At 42.2% G+C, this 12,641-nt stretch overlaps 1 protein-coding gene across 3 annotated transcripts in view; it reads left to right on the forward strand.

Annotated features, from left to right (window-relative positions):
* grinaa (glutamate receptor, ionotropic, N-methyl D-aspartate-associated protein 1a (glutamate binding)) overlaps positions 1–12,641 on the forward strand; it is a 35,460-nt gene that overhangs the window by 14,170 nt on the left and 8,649 nt on the right. The window contains exons 2-5 of one of the 3 annotated variants that reach the window (XM_064983071.1): positions 9,857–9,968; positions 10,486–10,893; positions 11,436–11,548; positions 12,279–12,479. In XM_064983071.1, the coding sequence (XP_064839143.1) occupies positions 10,509–10,893; positions 11,436–11,548; positions 12,279–12,479 (699 nt within the window). In that variant the 5' untranslated portion in view covers positions 9,857–9,968; positions 10,486–10,508. The remainder of the gene's footprint in view (positions 1–9,856; positions 9,969–10,485; positions 10,894–11,435; positions 11,549–12,278; positions 12,480–12,641) is intronic. The other 2 variants (XM_064983072.1, XM_064983070.1) reach the window with 2 other exon arrangements.

The raw sequence follows: 12,641 nt of genomic DNA on the forward strand, positions 1-12,641 counted from the left end.
TAGACAAGCATTTGTGTATGTTTATCGATAGCCTAGCAAAGCATTTTGTCCAGCTAGCAGCAGCAGGTAACTTGGTCACGGAAATCAGAAAAGCAATCAAATTAAATTGTTTACCTTTGATGAGCTTCGGATGTTTTCACTCACGAGACTCCCAGTTAGATAGCCAATGTTTCTCTTTTTCCAAAAATATTATTTTTGTAGGCAAAATAGCTCCGTTTGTTCTTCACGTTTGGCTGAGAAATCGCCCAGGAAATTGCATTCACTAAAACGCTGAAAAATATTCCAAATTAGCTCCATAATATCGACAGAAACATGGCAAACGTTGTTTATTTTTTATTTTTATTTTACCTTTATTTAACTAGGCAAGTCAGTTAAGAACAAATTCTTATTTTCAATGACGGCCTAGGAAGAGTGGGTTAACTGCCTGTTCAGGGGCAGAACGACAGATTTGTACCTTGTCAGCTCGGGGGTTTGAACTTGCAACCTTCCAGTTACTAGTCCAACGCTCTAACCACTAGGCTAGCCTCAAAGTGTTTTTCAAATATCTATTCGATAATATATCCACAGCGACAATTTGTTTTTTCAGTAGGACCGATTGGAATAATGGCTACCTCTGTATTTTACGCGAGAATCACTCTGAGAGCCATCAGGTGACCACTTGCGCAATGTTGCCGCTTACTTATGGGTATTCTTCAACATAAATGTGTAAAACTACGTCACAATGCTGTAGACACCTTGGGGAATACGGAAGAAAAAGTAATCTGGTTGATAGCCCATTCACTGCTCAGTAGGGATGCATTGGAACGCAGAGCTTTCAAAAGATGAGTCACTTCCGGATTGGATTTTTCTCAGGCTTTCGCCTGCAATATCAGTTCTGTTATACTCACAGACAATATTTTTTACAGTTTTGGAAACTTAAGTGTTTTCTATCCTAAACTGTCAATTATATGCATATTCTAGCATCTTGTCCTGACGTTTACTTTGGGAACGTTATTTTTCCAAAAATGAAAATACTGCCCCCAGTCACAAAAGATTGAGGCTCCTCTGTCCTCCACTCGTTACCTGTATTAATGGCACCTGTTTGAACTTGTTATTAGTATAAAAGACACCTGTCCACAACCTCAAACAGTCACACTCCAAACTCCACTATGGCCAAGACCAAAGAGCTGTCAAAGGACACCAGAAACAAAATTGTAGACCTGCACCGGGCTGGGAAGACTGAATCTGCAATAGGTAAGCAGCTTGGTTTGAAGAAATCAACTGTGGGAGCAATTATTAGGAAATGGAAGACATAAAAGACCACTGATAATCTCCCTCGATCTGGGGCTCCACGCAAGATCTCACCCCGTGGGGTCAAAATGGTCAAAAGACAGTGAGCAAAAATCCCAGAACCACACGGGGGGACATGGTGAATGACCTGCAGAGAGCTGGGACCAAAGCAACAAAGCCTACCATCAGTAACACACTACGCCGCCAGGGACTTAAATCCTGCAGTGCCAGACGTGTCCCCCTGCTTAAGCCAGTACATGTCCAGGCCCATCTGAAGTTTGCTAGAGAGCATTTGGATGATCCAGAAGAAGATTGGGAGAATGTCATATGGTCAGATGAAACCAAAATAGAACTTTTTGGTAAAAACTCAACTCGTTGTGTTTGGAGGACAAAGAATGCTGAGTTGCATCCAAAGAACACCATACCTACTGTAAAGCATGGGGGTGGAAACATCATGCTTTGGGGCTGTTTTTCTGCAAAGGGACCAGGATGACTGATCCGTGTAAAGAAAAGAATGAATGAGGCCATGTATCGTGAGATTTTGAGTGACAACCTCCTTCCAGCAGCAAGGGCATTGAAGATGAAATGTGGCTGGGTCTTTCAGCATGACAATGATCCCAAACACACCGCCCGGGCAACGAAGGAGTGGCTTTGTAAGAAGCATTTCAAGGTCCTGGAGTGGCCTAGCCAGTCTCCAGATCTCAACCCCATAGAAAAATCTTTGGAGGGAGTTGAAAGTCCGTGTCGATTGCTATGCTTTATCTTGGCCAGGTCTCAGTTGCAAATGAGAACTTGTTCTCAACTTGCCTATCTGGTTAAATAAAGGTGAAATAAATGTTCAAAATCTTGAAGCTTGGAATCCGATTGGTCGGAACAGACTTGAGCACGGGCACTACCTGTTTTAGTTCTGTCAATAGGTTTTGGAGCAACAAAATGGAGTCGTGGTCAGATTTTCCGAAAGGAGGGCGGGGTAAGGCTTTGTATGCATCGCGGAAGTTAGAATAACAATGATCTAGGGTTTTGCCAGCCCGGGTCGCGCATTTGATTTGCTGATAAAATTTAGGGAGCCTTGTTTTCAGATTACCTTTGTTAAAATCCCCAGATACAATACATGCAGCCTCAGGATATGTTGTTTTCAGTTTACATAGAGTCAAATGAAGTTATTTTAGGGCCACCCATGTGTCAGCTTGGGGGGGATATACACAACTGTGATTATGATCTAAGAGAATTCTCTTGGTAGATAATGCGGTCGGCATTTGATTGTAAGGAATTCTAGGTTAGGTGAACAAAAGGACTGTATGTTGTTCTGATCACACCACGTCTCGTTAATCTTAAGGCATACACCCCCGCACTTCTTCTTACCAGAGAGATGTTTGTTTCTGTTGGCGCGATGCGTGAAGAAGCCAATTGGCTGTACTGACTCTGACGTATCTCGAGTGAGCCATGTTTCTGTGAAACAAAGAACGTTACAATTTCTGATGTTTCTCTGGAAGGCAACCCTTGCTCGGATTTTGTCTCCCTTGTCAAGAGACTGGACATTGGCGAGTAGTATGCTCGGGAGCAGTGCGCAATGTGCCCGTCTACTGACCAGAAGACCGCTCCGTCTGCCCCTTCTGCGGTGCCGTTGTTTTGGGTCACCGGCTGGGATCCGATCTATTGTCCTGGGTGGTGGACCAAATAGGATCTGCTTCGGGAAAGTCGTATTCCTGGTCGTAATGTTGGGGAGTTGACGTTGCTCTTTATATCCAATAGTTCCTCCCGACTGTATGTAATAAAACTTAAGATTTCCTGGGGTAACAATGTAAGAAATAACACAATTTTTTATTTAAAGTAAAATACTGCATAGTTTCCTAGGAACGTGAAGCGAGGCGGCCATCTCTGTCGGCGTTGGAAGTTGGGTTCTTGTCAGTCAACTGGTAACTTGGTCTTCAAGATTCTTGCAAAACAAAAGTTGGGTTTACTTATAATATGTAGTTGAACTTTTCTTTTTGTTTCACTGCGTAGCCTAAACACTGCTTGGTAAATAACAAAAGTACATTAATCAGAAGGATCCTTTCAGGTTCTGATAAACATGGCTTTTTTTTGCTTATGCTGTAAAACCAGTTATCAAATGTTACGCCAGCCAGCATGATACATTTTAGTATGACCTGATGGTGGTGTAAAAAATGTATTGGGGGGGGGGGGAACAACAAAGCAAGGTGACATCAATTCGGGGCAGGGCACAAAGCATTCTCTCCTGTGAGAGTGTATTATTTGGATTATGCCTCGATGTGAACAAAGTGGTCTGTCATTCTACATCCTTCCATTTCAGTCTACCTTGAATCATGTTATCAGTTGGAATTGGGGTTTGAAATAATGTCACTATTCGAATAGTATCATGAATTTTTGACCGATATTCAATTTTTTTTTTAAACGTATGTTTTTTTAACTTGTGCACTGCTGAGCAAGCGGTAGAGCGAGGCTGGTACTCTTTTGTTGCAGCTTCCATCTGGAGAGGGAGAGAGCTTGTCTTGGCGCTAACTTGTAGCAGCCAGTGAGTGCGGTTACATGCACACAATAATACGATTATTGTGGAGAGTCGGATTAATATAATAGTTTGATTAAAACGTTTACATGCTTTGCCTTTTTACATGAAATCAGGCTACCCGATTGCACCCTTGATTATTGCAGAAAATCGGCAATCAAAATAAACGTTCTACAACAGTGACCATGTTCTTTTTGGGAAGCATATTTGATTCTGAGTTCGGACATACACTGCTCAATAAAAATAAAGGGAACACTAAAATAACACATCCTAGATCTGAATGAATGAAATATTCTTATTAAATACTTTTTTCTTTACATAGTTGAATGTGCTGACAACAAAATCACACACAAATTATCAATGGAAATCAAATTTATCAACCCATGGAGGTCTGGATTTGGAGTCACACTCAAAATTAAAGTGGAAAACCACACTACAGGCTGATCCAACTTTGATGTAATGTCCTTAAAACAAGTCAAAATGAGGCTCAGTAGTGTGTGTGGCCTCCACGTGCCTGTATGACCTCCCTACAGCACCTGGGCATGCTTCTGATGAGGTGGCGGATGGTCTCCTGAGGGATCTCCTCCCAGACCTGGACTAAAGCAACTCCTGGACAGTCTGTGGTGCAATGTGGCGTTGGTGGATGGAGCGAGACATGATGTCCCAGATGTGCTCAATTGGATTCAGGTCTGGGGAACGGGCGGGCCAGTCCATAGCATCCATGCCTTCCTCTTGCAGGAACTGCTGACACACTCCAGCCACATGAGGTCGAGCATTGTCTTGCATTAGGAGGAACCCAGGGCCAACTGCACCAGCATATGGTCTCACAAGGGGTCTGAGGATCTCATCTCGGTACCTAATGTCAGTCAGGCTACCTCTGGCGAGCACATGGAGGGCGGCCCCCCCAAAGAAATGCCACCCCACACCTTGACTGACCCACCGCCAAACCGGTCATGCTGAAGGATGTTGCAGGCAGCAGAACGTTCTCCACGGCGTTTCCAGACTCTGTCACGTCTGTCACGTGCTCAGTGTGAACCTGCTTTCATCTGTGAAGAGCACAGGGCGCCAGTGGCGAATTTGCCAATCTTGGTGTTCTCTGGCAAATGCCAAACGTCCTGCACGGTGTTGGGCTGTAAGCACAACCCCCACCTGTGGACGTCGGGCCCTCATACCACCCTCATTGAGTCTGTTTCTGACCGTTTGAGCAGACACATGCACATTTGTGGACTGCTGGAGGTCATTTTGCAGGGCTCTGGCAGTGCTCCTCCTGCTCCTCCTTGTACAAAGGTGGAGGTAGGGGTCCTGCTGCTGGGTTGTTGTCCTCCTGCGGCCTCCTCCACGTCTCCTGATGTACTGGCCTGTCTCCTGGTAGTGCCTCCATGCTCTGGACACTAAGCTGACAGACACAGCAAACCTTCTTGCCACAGCTCGCATTGATGTCCCATCCTGGATGAGCTGCACTACCTGAGCCACTTGTGTGGGTTGTAGACTCCGTCTCATGCTACCACTAGAGTGAAAGCACCGCCAGCATTCAAAAGTGACCAAAACATCAGCCAGGGAAGCATAGGAACTGAGAAGTGGTCTGTGGTCAACACCTGCAGAACCACTCCTTTATTGGGGTTGTCTTGCTAATTGCCTATAATTTCCACCTGTTGTCTATTCCATTTGCACAACCGCATGTGAAATGTATTGTCAATCAGTGTTGCTTCCTAAGGGGACAGTTTGATTTCACAGAAGTGTGATTGACTTGGAGTTACATTGTGTTGTTTTAGTGTTCCGTTAATTTTTTTGAGCAGTGTATAAAGTTTGTATGTGAAAACACTACTTCTAAGACCCATACATTCAGATGTTTCTGAACACACTTCACTCGTGCTAAAGAGAGAGGCTCTCAGCAGGTGTTAGCAAATAGACCGCCGGAATGCTTAATATATATATATATATATAAGGTCTTACATGTCCTAATAATGCAAAAGATTGCTCAGAAAACCAGGTGTTTTAATCGGCATATGCTTACTTCGATTTTGACCTCACGCTGATTTAAGATGAGCAGAGTAAGGTGTTTACATAACGATTGCAATATCTGCCTACTGCCATAATCAGTTTAGTATCCAATTATTAGTGTGCATGTAAACATACTCAGTGTTATTTCTTATCCCATATAACAGTGCTTGCGCTTTCTCCCCAGACCCAGTCAGATAAAACATCAGTTGACCTGTTGGTTGCTTGTTGTAGCCTTCTCCTTCTCATTTCACAAACTTTTAAATTCCGTCATTTTATTAAATCTTGCATTAGTAAACTCATACTCCACTTATTAAATAATTTGTAATGTCATGTAATCCTTGTATGTAACGGTCACATGGTTATTTTAATTTAATTTAGAAAAAGCCTTTTCAATGTAAAAATGTAGATCCTAACGTTCCAGAATCACCTAGCCTATTCTAGTAGGGATGTGCACGGTTATTTAAATATCCGAACAGATGTTAGTATTTGAATACTTGTGCTTATTATTATTATTATATATATATATATATATATATATATATATATATATATATATATATATATATATATATATATATATATATATATATATATATATTTTTTTTTTTTTTTTTTCTGAGAAATTGGCCAGAAAACATTTCTCGTCATTGGGACAACACTCATCCGTGAGCCAATCTCAAAGCTTCACAGAAATGTTTTTAATCCATTTAAGCTATTGAATTTGCTGCATTTAAATGTATGTAGTTCAGTCCTTGAACTGTTCTATCATGTTCTGTATTATGTTGTGGACCCCAGGAAGAGCAGCAGCTTCTGGGGATCCTAATAAGTAATTAACTTGTTCATCGCTTGATAATTTCATCAGTCATTTCTCTTTGCATGTTTTACTCCTATTATTTAGATAACTGTCTGCTGCTACCATAAGAAAAATATAAACATCAGTTGTCGAGGTTGTTCAGTCGTGTCTGGACTTTCATTAAATGTGTAGACTTATTTGTATAAAATCAGTTCTATAGGTTAAATTATTACGTGATTAAACTAATCATGTAAACATTAATTAACTAGTCGGGGCACCACGGAAAACGTTGATTACGAAGTTATAATTTATAATAACTCTTCAGGTATTTTAATATCTGATCAATTAATCTTTTATTAATGGATTATTACCTCATCAGTTCTCATTACTGAATGTTGCAAACCCTTGGATATCTGCAGTAACTCTAGTTTCCATAATGAATCGGCAATATATAAATTGGCTTAATTATTTATTTAATAACTAACTAATAATCACACAGAATTGCATAACAAACAGTAGATATTGGTTACTAACAATGATAGAAAAGTCCCTAGTGGGCTATGCTGATATGATGGCTTGGTAGACAAAATAAAGGGGTGGGGACTGAGAGCGGGAAAGACAAAATGGATTCACTACACACAGCGGAAATAATTATAATCATTGAAATGCTAATCCTTTGCACAGGAACGGCCGCTCATTCGAGAATAATTGCAATGTATATATTTACACCGTATGTTGTTGTCTTCTCTGTTGTAATGTCTCAATCATCCTGTAGAGTTCATCAGAGTCTCTCCCAGAAGTCACCATGGCTTTCGTGGTTGTTGGTGGTTGGAATGGAACATTTTCTCATAGAATAGCTGCTTTGGTGGTTGTCAGTATTCTCGTTCTAGGTTTACGCAATTTCTAGCTGCACACTAGTAATTTGTGTCAGCAAGAATTTGCTACTTCTTCTGTAGCGATCGATAGTCTCAGAGTTTAACCATTTCCAGCCGTGTAGCCAAAACTACAGTTGTATGGTCTAGTGGTTTATAGAATTGTAGCCATTCCAACGTGGGGACTCTGTCCCGGCATTCTCTGACTTGTCCTTTGGTAGAGTTATAGTTTAAACCATTTCACATGAAGTGTGAGCTGCATGTTTTCTAGTCTAATGTGAATTTTGCCAGGAGTGGGTTTTATACACTTCAGGGAAAAGGGTGGTCCATGGCGCCTAATGGGATGTCTGGGCTCACGGTGGTGTGGCCACTGACGAGTTAATCTTTATTTGAAAATTCATACTCTCATTTAGAAGGTCAACATCACATTACATCTTTTCACAAATAGTTTCATGTTTACAATCACATATGTTTCACAATATTTAGATGTTATTTATCTAAATATGTTTAATTGTTACATAATTAATTTAAAAATTAGGTAACAATTAAACATATTTAGATAAATAACAGTCTTCAGATTGATGTAAAGTTATTGACAACTCTCTCTCTCTCTCAATCGACAGGAAACACACAACTCTTAAAGTGTACACTTCCCAGCTGTCAGGTTAACATCTAAATATTAACGGATCTGGGGCACCACGAGAGTGGTTCTTTAAAGGGTTACCATCTCCCAAATTAAACTCTAAATGTCTTCACCTATCACATCCGTTAACTTTTAATCATAAACTCGTTTCATATCATCATTTTGAACAGTCGTAATCCCCTTGCATCTGCAAAATCCAGAGCCTTACGTATGATTCAGTGCTACAGAAATTGGTTTAATTATTTATTTATTAGCTAACTAAATGGTAACACAGGATAAACTTACCCACTTAATACATTAAAAACAGGTCCCTAGCGGACTAACAACAATATGGCTGCTTGTTACAAAAAATGGGGAGAGAGGGACAGAGACACTTAATAACATTGGTACATTTTAGAAACTACTCTCACTTATAGCACTCCTATACTTTACACACAAACCCGCCACCCACTTGGAGTAAGAAATCATGAATGTATTTACGTGAAATTCCTCGGTTCGCCGTGTCTCTTCTCAGAATCGTACCATCTTGGAAAGGGTGTTTGAGGCCTTTTCGCGGCATGCTTTTAAAGCTCTGATTTTCCAAAAGGGTTTTCTCTGTTGTTCTCCTCTGCAGTCGTCTGGTATCCGGTGACTTGTCGTGTAGTCTTGAACAGAGCTCCAGAGTTTATTCTACTTCCATTCGCTCTGGAAGATAGGCTAGCCAGCCGTGTCGATGGTTCCCAGTGGGGTTATGAGAGTAGCGTACTATGGTGGTTTGAGCACAGGTCATAGCATAGTCCCTCTTCAATTTGCTTTTCTAGATACTTAGGACAGCTAATCAGCCGTACCCGTGATTGTCCGGGAGGTGACTTTATTGTCTTTACCTCGTAGAGCTGCAGAGTTCAAAGCACTTTAAATCGTGAGCTGCAGCTCTACGTCTCTCCGGTCTGATATGTTGATTATTTAACCAATAATTTTATACAGTTTGTTAGAAAGGGAGGTTCCGTCAGGCTGACACACTCCCTGACCTCGCTCAAGGGCGTGACTTGTCACTGTGCAAAGTTTATGTAAACAATTATCTCTTATGGCACCTAAAATCATTTCCCTTAACAAAAACACTTTCATCATTGTTCATATTTCATGCACAACGCGGATGTAAACGTCCAATTTACAGTATTTCCTTTATAACATTTTTAATAACATCAAAATAACAACCAAAATTACGTTAGTGTTCTTTAGATCGCCTCAGAACATGGGGAATGGTCTATGTTCAAAATATTGTTCCAGTATTCGCTTTAGAACGTGTTAGAGTTTCATCGGGAAAAGTCTGAAACAAAGGCACATTCCTCTGATAAACATTGGAGAGGGAAACCTGAATGTTCTGTCCTTGATTTACAACAGGGTGTGAGGTGTTAACCCCCACCAGTTCCCTCCTTCCCCCTCTGTGGGTGAGAGGGGTCTGATTGAAGTTATTTATTGCAAAGCTGATCTGACCTATTTGGATCCTACAGAGGTTCATCCAGGTCAGACATTTGATTCCTATACACGATCGGAAAGATATCACTTTTTTTGTTGAAAAACAGTTTGTTCCTGCGACACTCAAGTTGTTTATAAAATATGTGTGTTGCCTGTAATCAGGGCAGGGGAATGTAATTGTGTCTTGTCTGTTTTAATGAACTATATTGATTTCATTTGAACGGCACAGCCATGGCCTAGGCTGCACAAACCAGTGACATATTTAAACTTAAAATATGCTATTCTATTCTTTTGAATAGAATACCCACATCGGCACACGCCCACCCACATCGGCACACCCCTGTTCCCACCCGTCACCGGTGCCGGCTGCGCAACGGGGATGTATAAAAGGTGTAAACCGGCAAGAAAGTGGTAATAATGGGACTGTTTGGAAGGGGGTCATATAAACATTGCCCGATTTTTAATTAAAACATTTTGCATGTAACATACCGTCAATTCTGTGTGAAAACTCTGGGGGTTTCAGGAAGACCCACTGGGCTGCTGCCTGGGCCTCTTGCTAGCCCGCTTCCTCATTCTCATCACTCTTTTTGTAAACGGACAGATGCAGTGCTTGTATCTTTAGCAGTGTGGCCAAAACTGTTAGAGGGAGGGAGTAAAACAAGCAAGGAAAAAAACATCACTTCCTCATGTTATTGGCCTAAGATGTCTGTTAAACCTTAATGCTGACAACTAGGCTAACCGGTATGACAAATTAGAGAAGATGTCGAACATCATCATAGTCTAAGTTCACAATTTCACTTCCACACTTTCTAGAACTCCAGCTAGTCATGTTATCTCAAATGCAAACTCTCACCCAACACAGTGGTATGTGCATGTAAATGCCATACAGGTTTAACTCATGCTTTTGCTTTGTTTCCTTGTTCCTCAGGCCAACAGTGAGCAAAACAAACCATGTCTCAGGACAAGAACATCTACCCCGGGTTGATGGGGGAGAACAACCCCCTCCACAACAATGTCTACGGACCGCCCCAGCCCGGGTTTGGGATACCCCCTCCCAACTACACTCAGGCCTCAGTGCAAGCTCCATACCCCGGCCAGCCTGCACCCTACGGCCAGCCTGCACCCTACGGCCAGCCTGCACCCTACGGCCAGCCTGCACCCTACGGCCAGCCTGCACCCTACGAACAACCTGCATCCTATGGTCAGCCCGGGTTCCCCCAGGGAGGCCCTGGATTTGGACAGGGACCATACCCTCAGATGCCTTATCCCCAGGCCCCGTACCCCGCGGGGCCTTACCAGCAACCTGCACAGCCAGGGTTCCCTGGTGACCCCAACGGTGAGTGGAAGGAAGTTGACATCTACTAATACAGAATATGTTTTCAGAGACTGCTTTTTGTTGGTCATCGTTTAGGAGAGTGGAGTCTTCTTTCCTACACTGTAACACTGTAGGTAACTCTCAGGCTATACTGCAGTTTGGGAACCTTAACTACCCATGTGTTCCACATCATTATTCCATCATTATTCGGCTACAGTTAAATTAATTCTTCACTCCCCCTTATGTGCCATAAAGCTATGTCAGTTTTCCGTTTTTAAAGGCAAGTTTGGAAATTCTTTCTATTTAGGTCATGGTTTGGTTTTCCACTTAGATGGATGTATAATTACCCCTGGAAACTGCTGCCTGTGCGTCTTTATTTCACTGTCCTTCATTAACCAAGTTAGTCAGATAGTGTGCTAAAAAAGACAAACTGATTGACAGATCAATAACTATCAATCTAGAACTCACTCAATGACCTGTGTTAGTAACGACCCATGCGGTGGTATAACAATTGACAAGCATTTGATTGCCAATAATTTGTTGTTGTTGTCTGGGGTTTTCAGCTTCCATGGGTGACGGTTACCATGGTGATGTGCCACCATCTTACTACGACAATGAGGAGTTCACCAACTCTGGCTTTGAGGACAAGAGCATTCGACAGGCCTTCATTAGAAAGGTGAGGAAGGAGAGGGGACTGCATGAATGAGAACAGAATAGAAGCTTACCCTATTGCATGATAGTGAAAAGGAGAGATGTCGTTTGGGGAAACTGCTTTTTTCTCCCGATCTGTCCAACTTATCACCTTATCACCTCAACTGTAAATAAAACACTATAAAGAGTTTATATAATGTGTCATTGCATACCTAGATTTGTGTCGAATTTGAAACCGTTTTGAAGGGCGGCGCTAAAGTTAACAGCGGCTTTGGAGAGTCATAATGGCTTGCTGTGATGATGCAAAAACTGACTAGGTATCCCCCTTACCCTGTCTTGTTTTTAAACAGTGAGAAAAGCGCTACATCTGGTGGAGAGAGGCTGTAAGACAGAATGAGTTGCTTCATACGTTACGTCATGACACGTCACAATTTAACGTACAGCATCGGAGGAGTCCATTTAAAAAAACTTTTCTCCAATACTATTGAGCTATTACCATGTCAACCAACACTTGAATAGAAACGTAGTTCACACCCCAGATTTTGATGCCGACACAGTCGCTACAGTCCCATTCGTTTTCATTGCAGACTCGTTTGAGTGTCGCGGTTGCGCAAGTCACCGTAAGCTAGAAAAGTTTCAGGATTTTATTTCCAAAGCCAATGTTATGTGTTGACTGACCTTTTATCATAGTTATTCAAAAACTTTGTTGAAACAGTCCTATAACATCTGACTATCCAACCTTCTCCCCCTCCCAGGTGTTCCTGGTGCTGACCGTTCAGCTGATGGTCACCTTCTCCTTCGTGGCCGTCTTCACCTTTGTGGACGACGCCAAGTTGTTTGTGCGTCGTAACCCCTGGACATACTACGTGTCCTACGCCATCTTCTTCGTGTCTCTCATCACCCTCAGCTGCTGTGGAGAGTTCCGCCGCAAACACCCCTGGAACCTGGTGGCATTGGTACGGCCCTACCATATTCATTATACTAAACACCCCTGGAAACTGATGGCATTGGTACAGCCCTACCCTATTCATTATACTCAACACCCCTGGAACCTGGTGGCATTGGTATGGCCTTACTCTGACTGCATTCCAAGTATCACCCCATTCTGTAAATGGTGC

This window comes from Oncorhynchus masou, chromosome 13 (genome assembly GCF_036934945.1).
Source record: "Oncorhynchus masou masou isolate Uvic2021 chromosome 13, UVic_Omas_1.1, whole genome shotgun sequence".
NCBI lineage: Eukaryota > Metazoa > Chordata > Actinopteri > Salmoniformes > Salmonidae > Oncorhynchus > Oncorhynchus masou.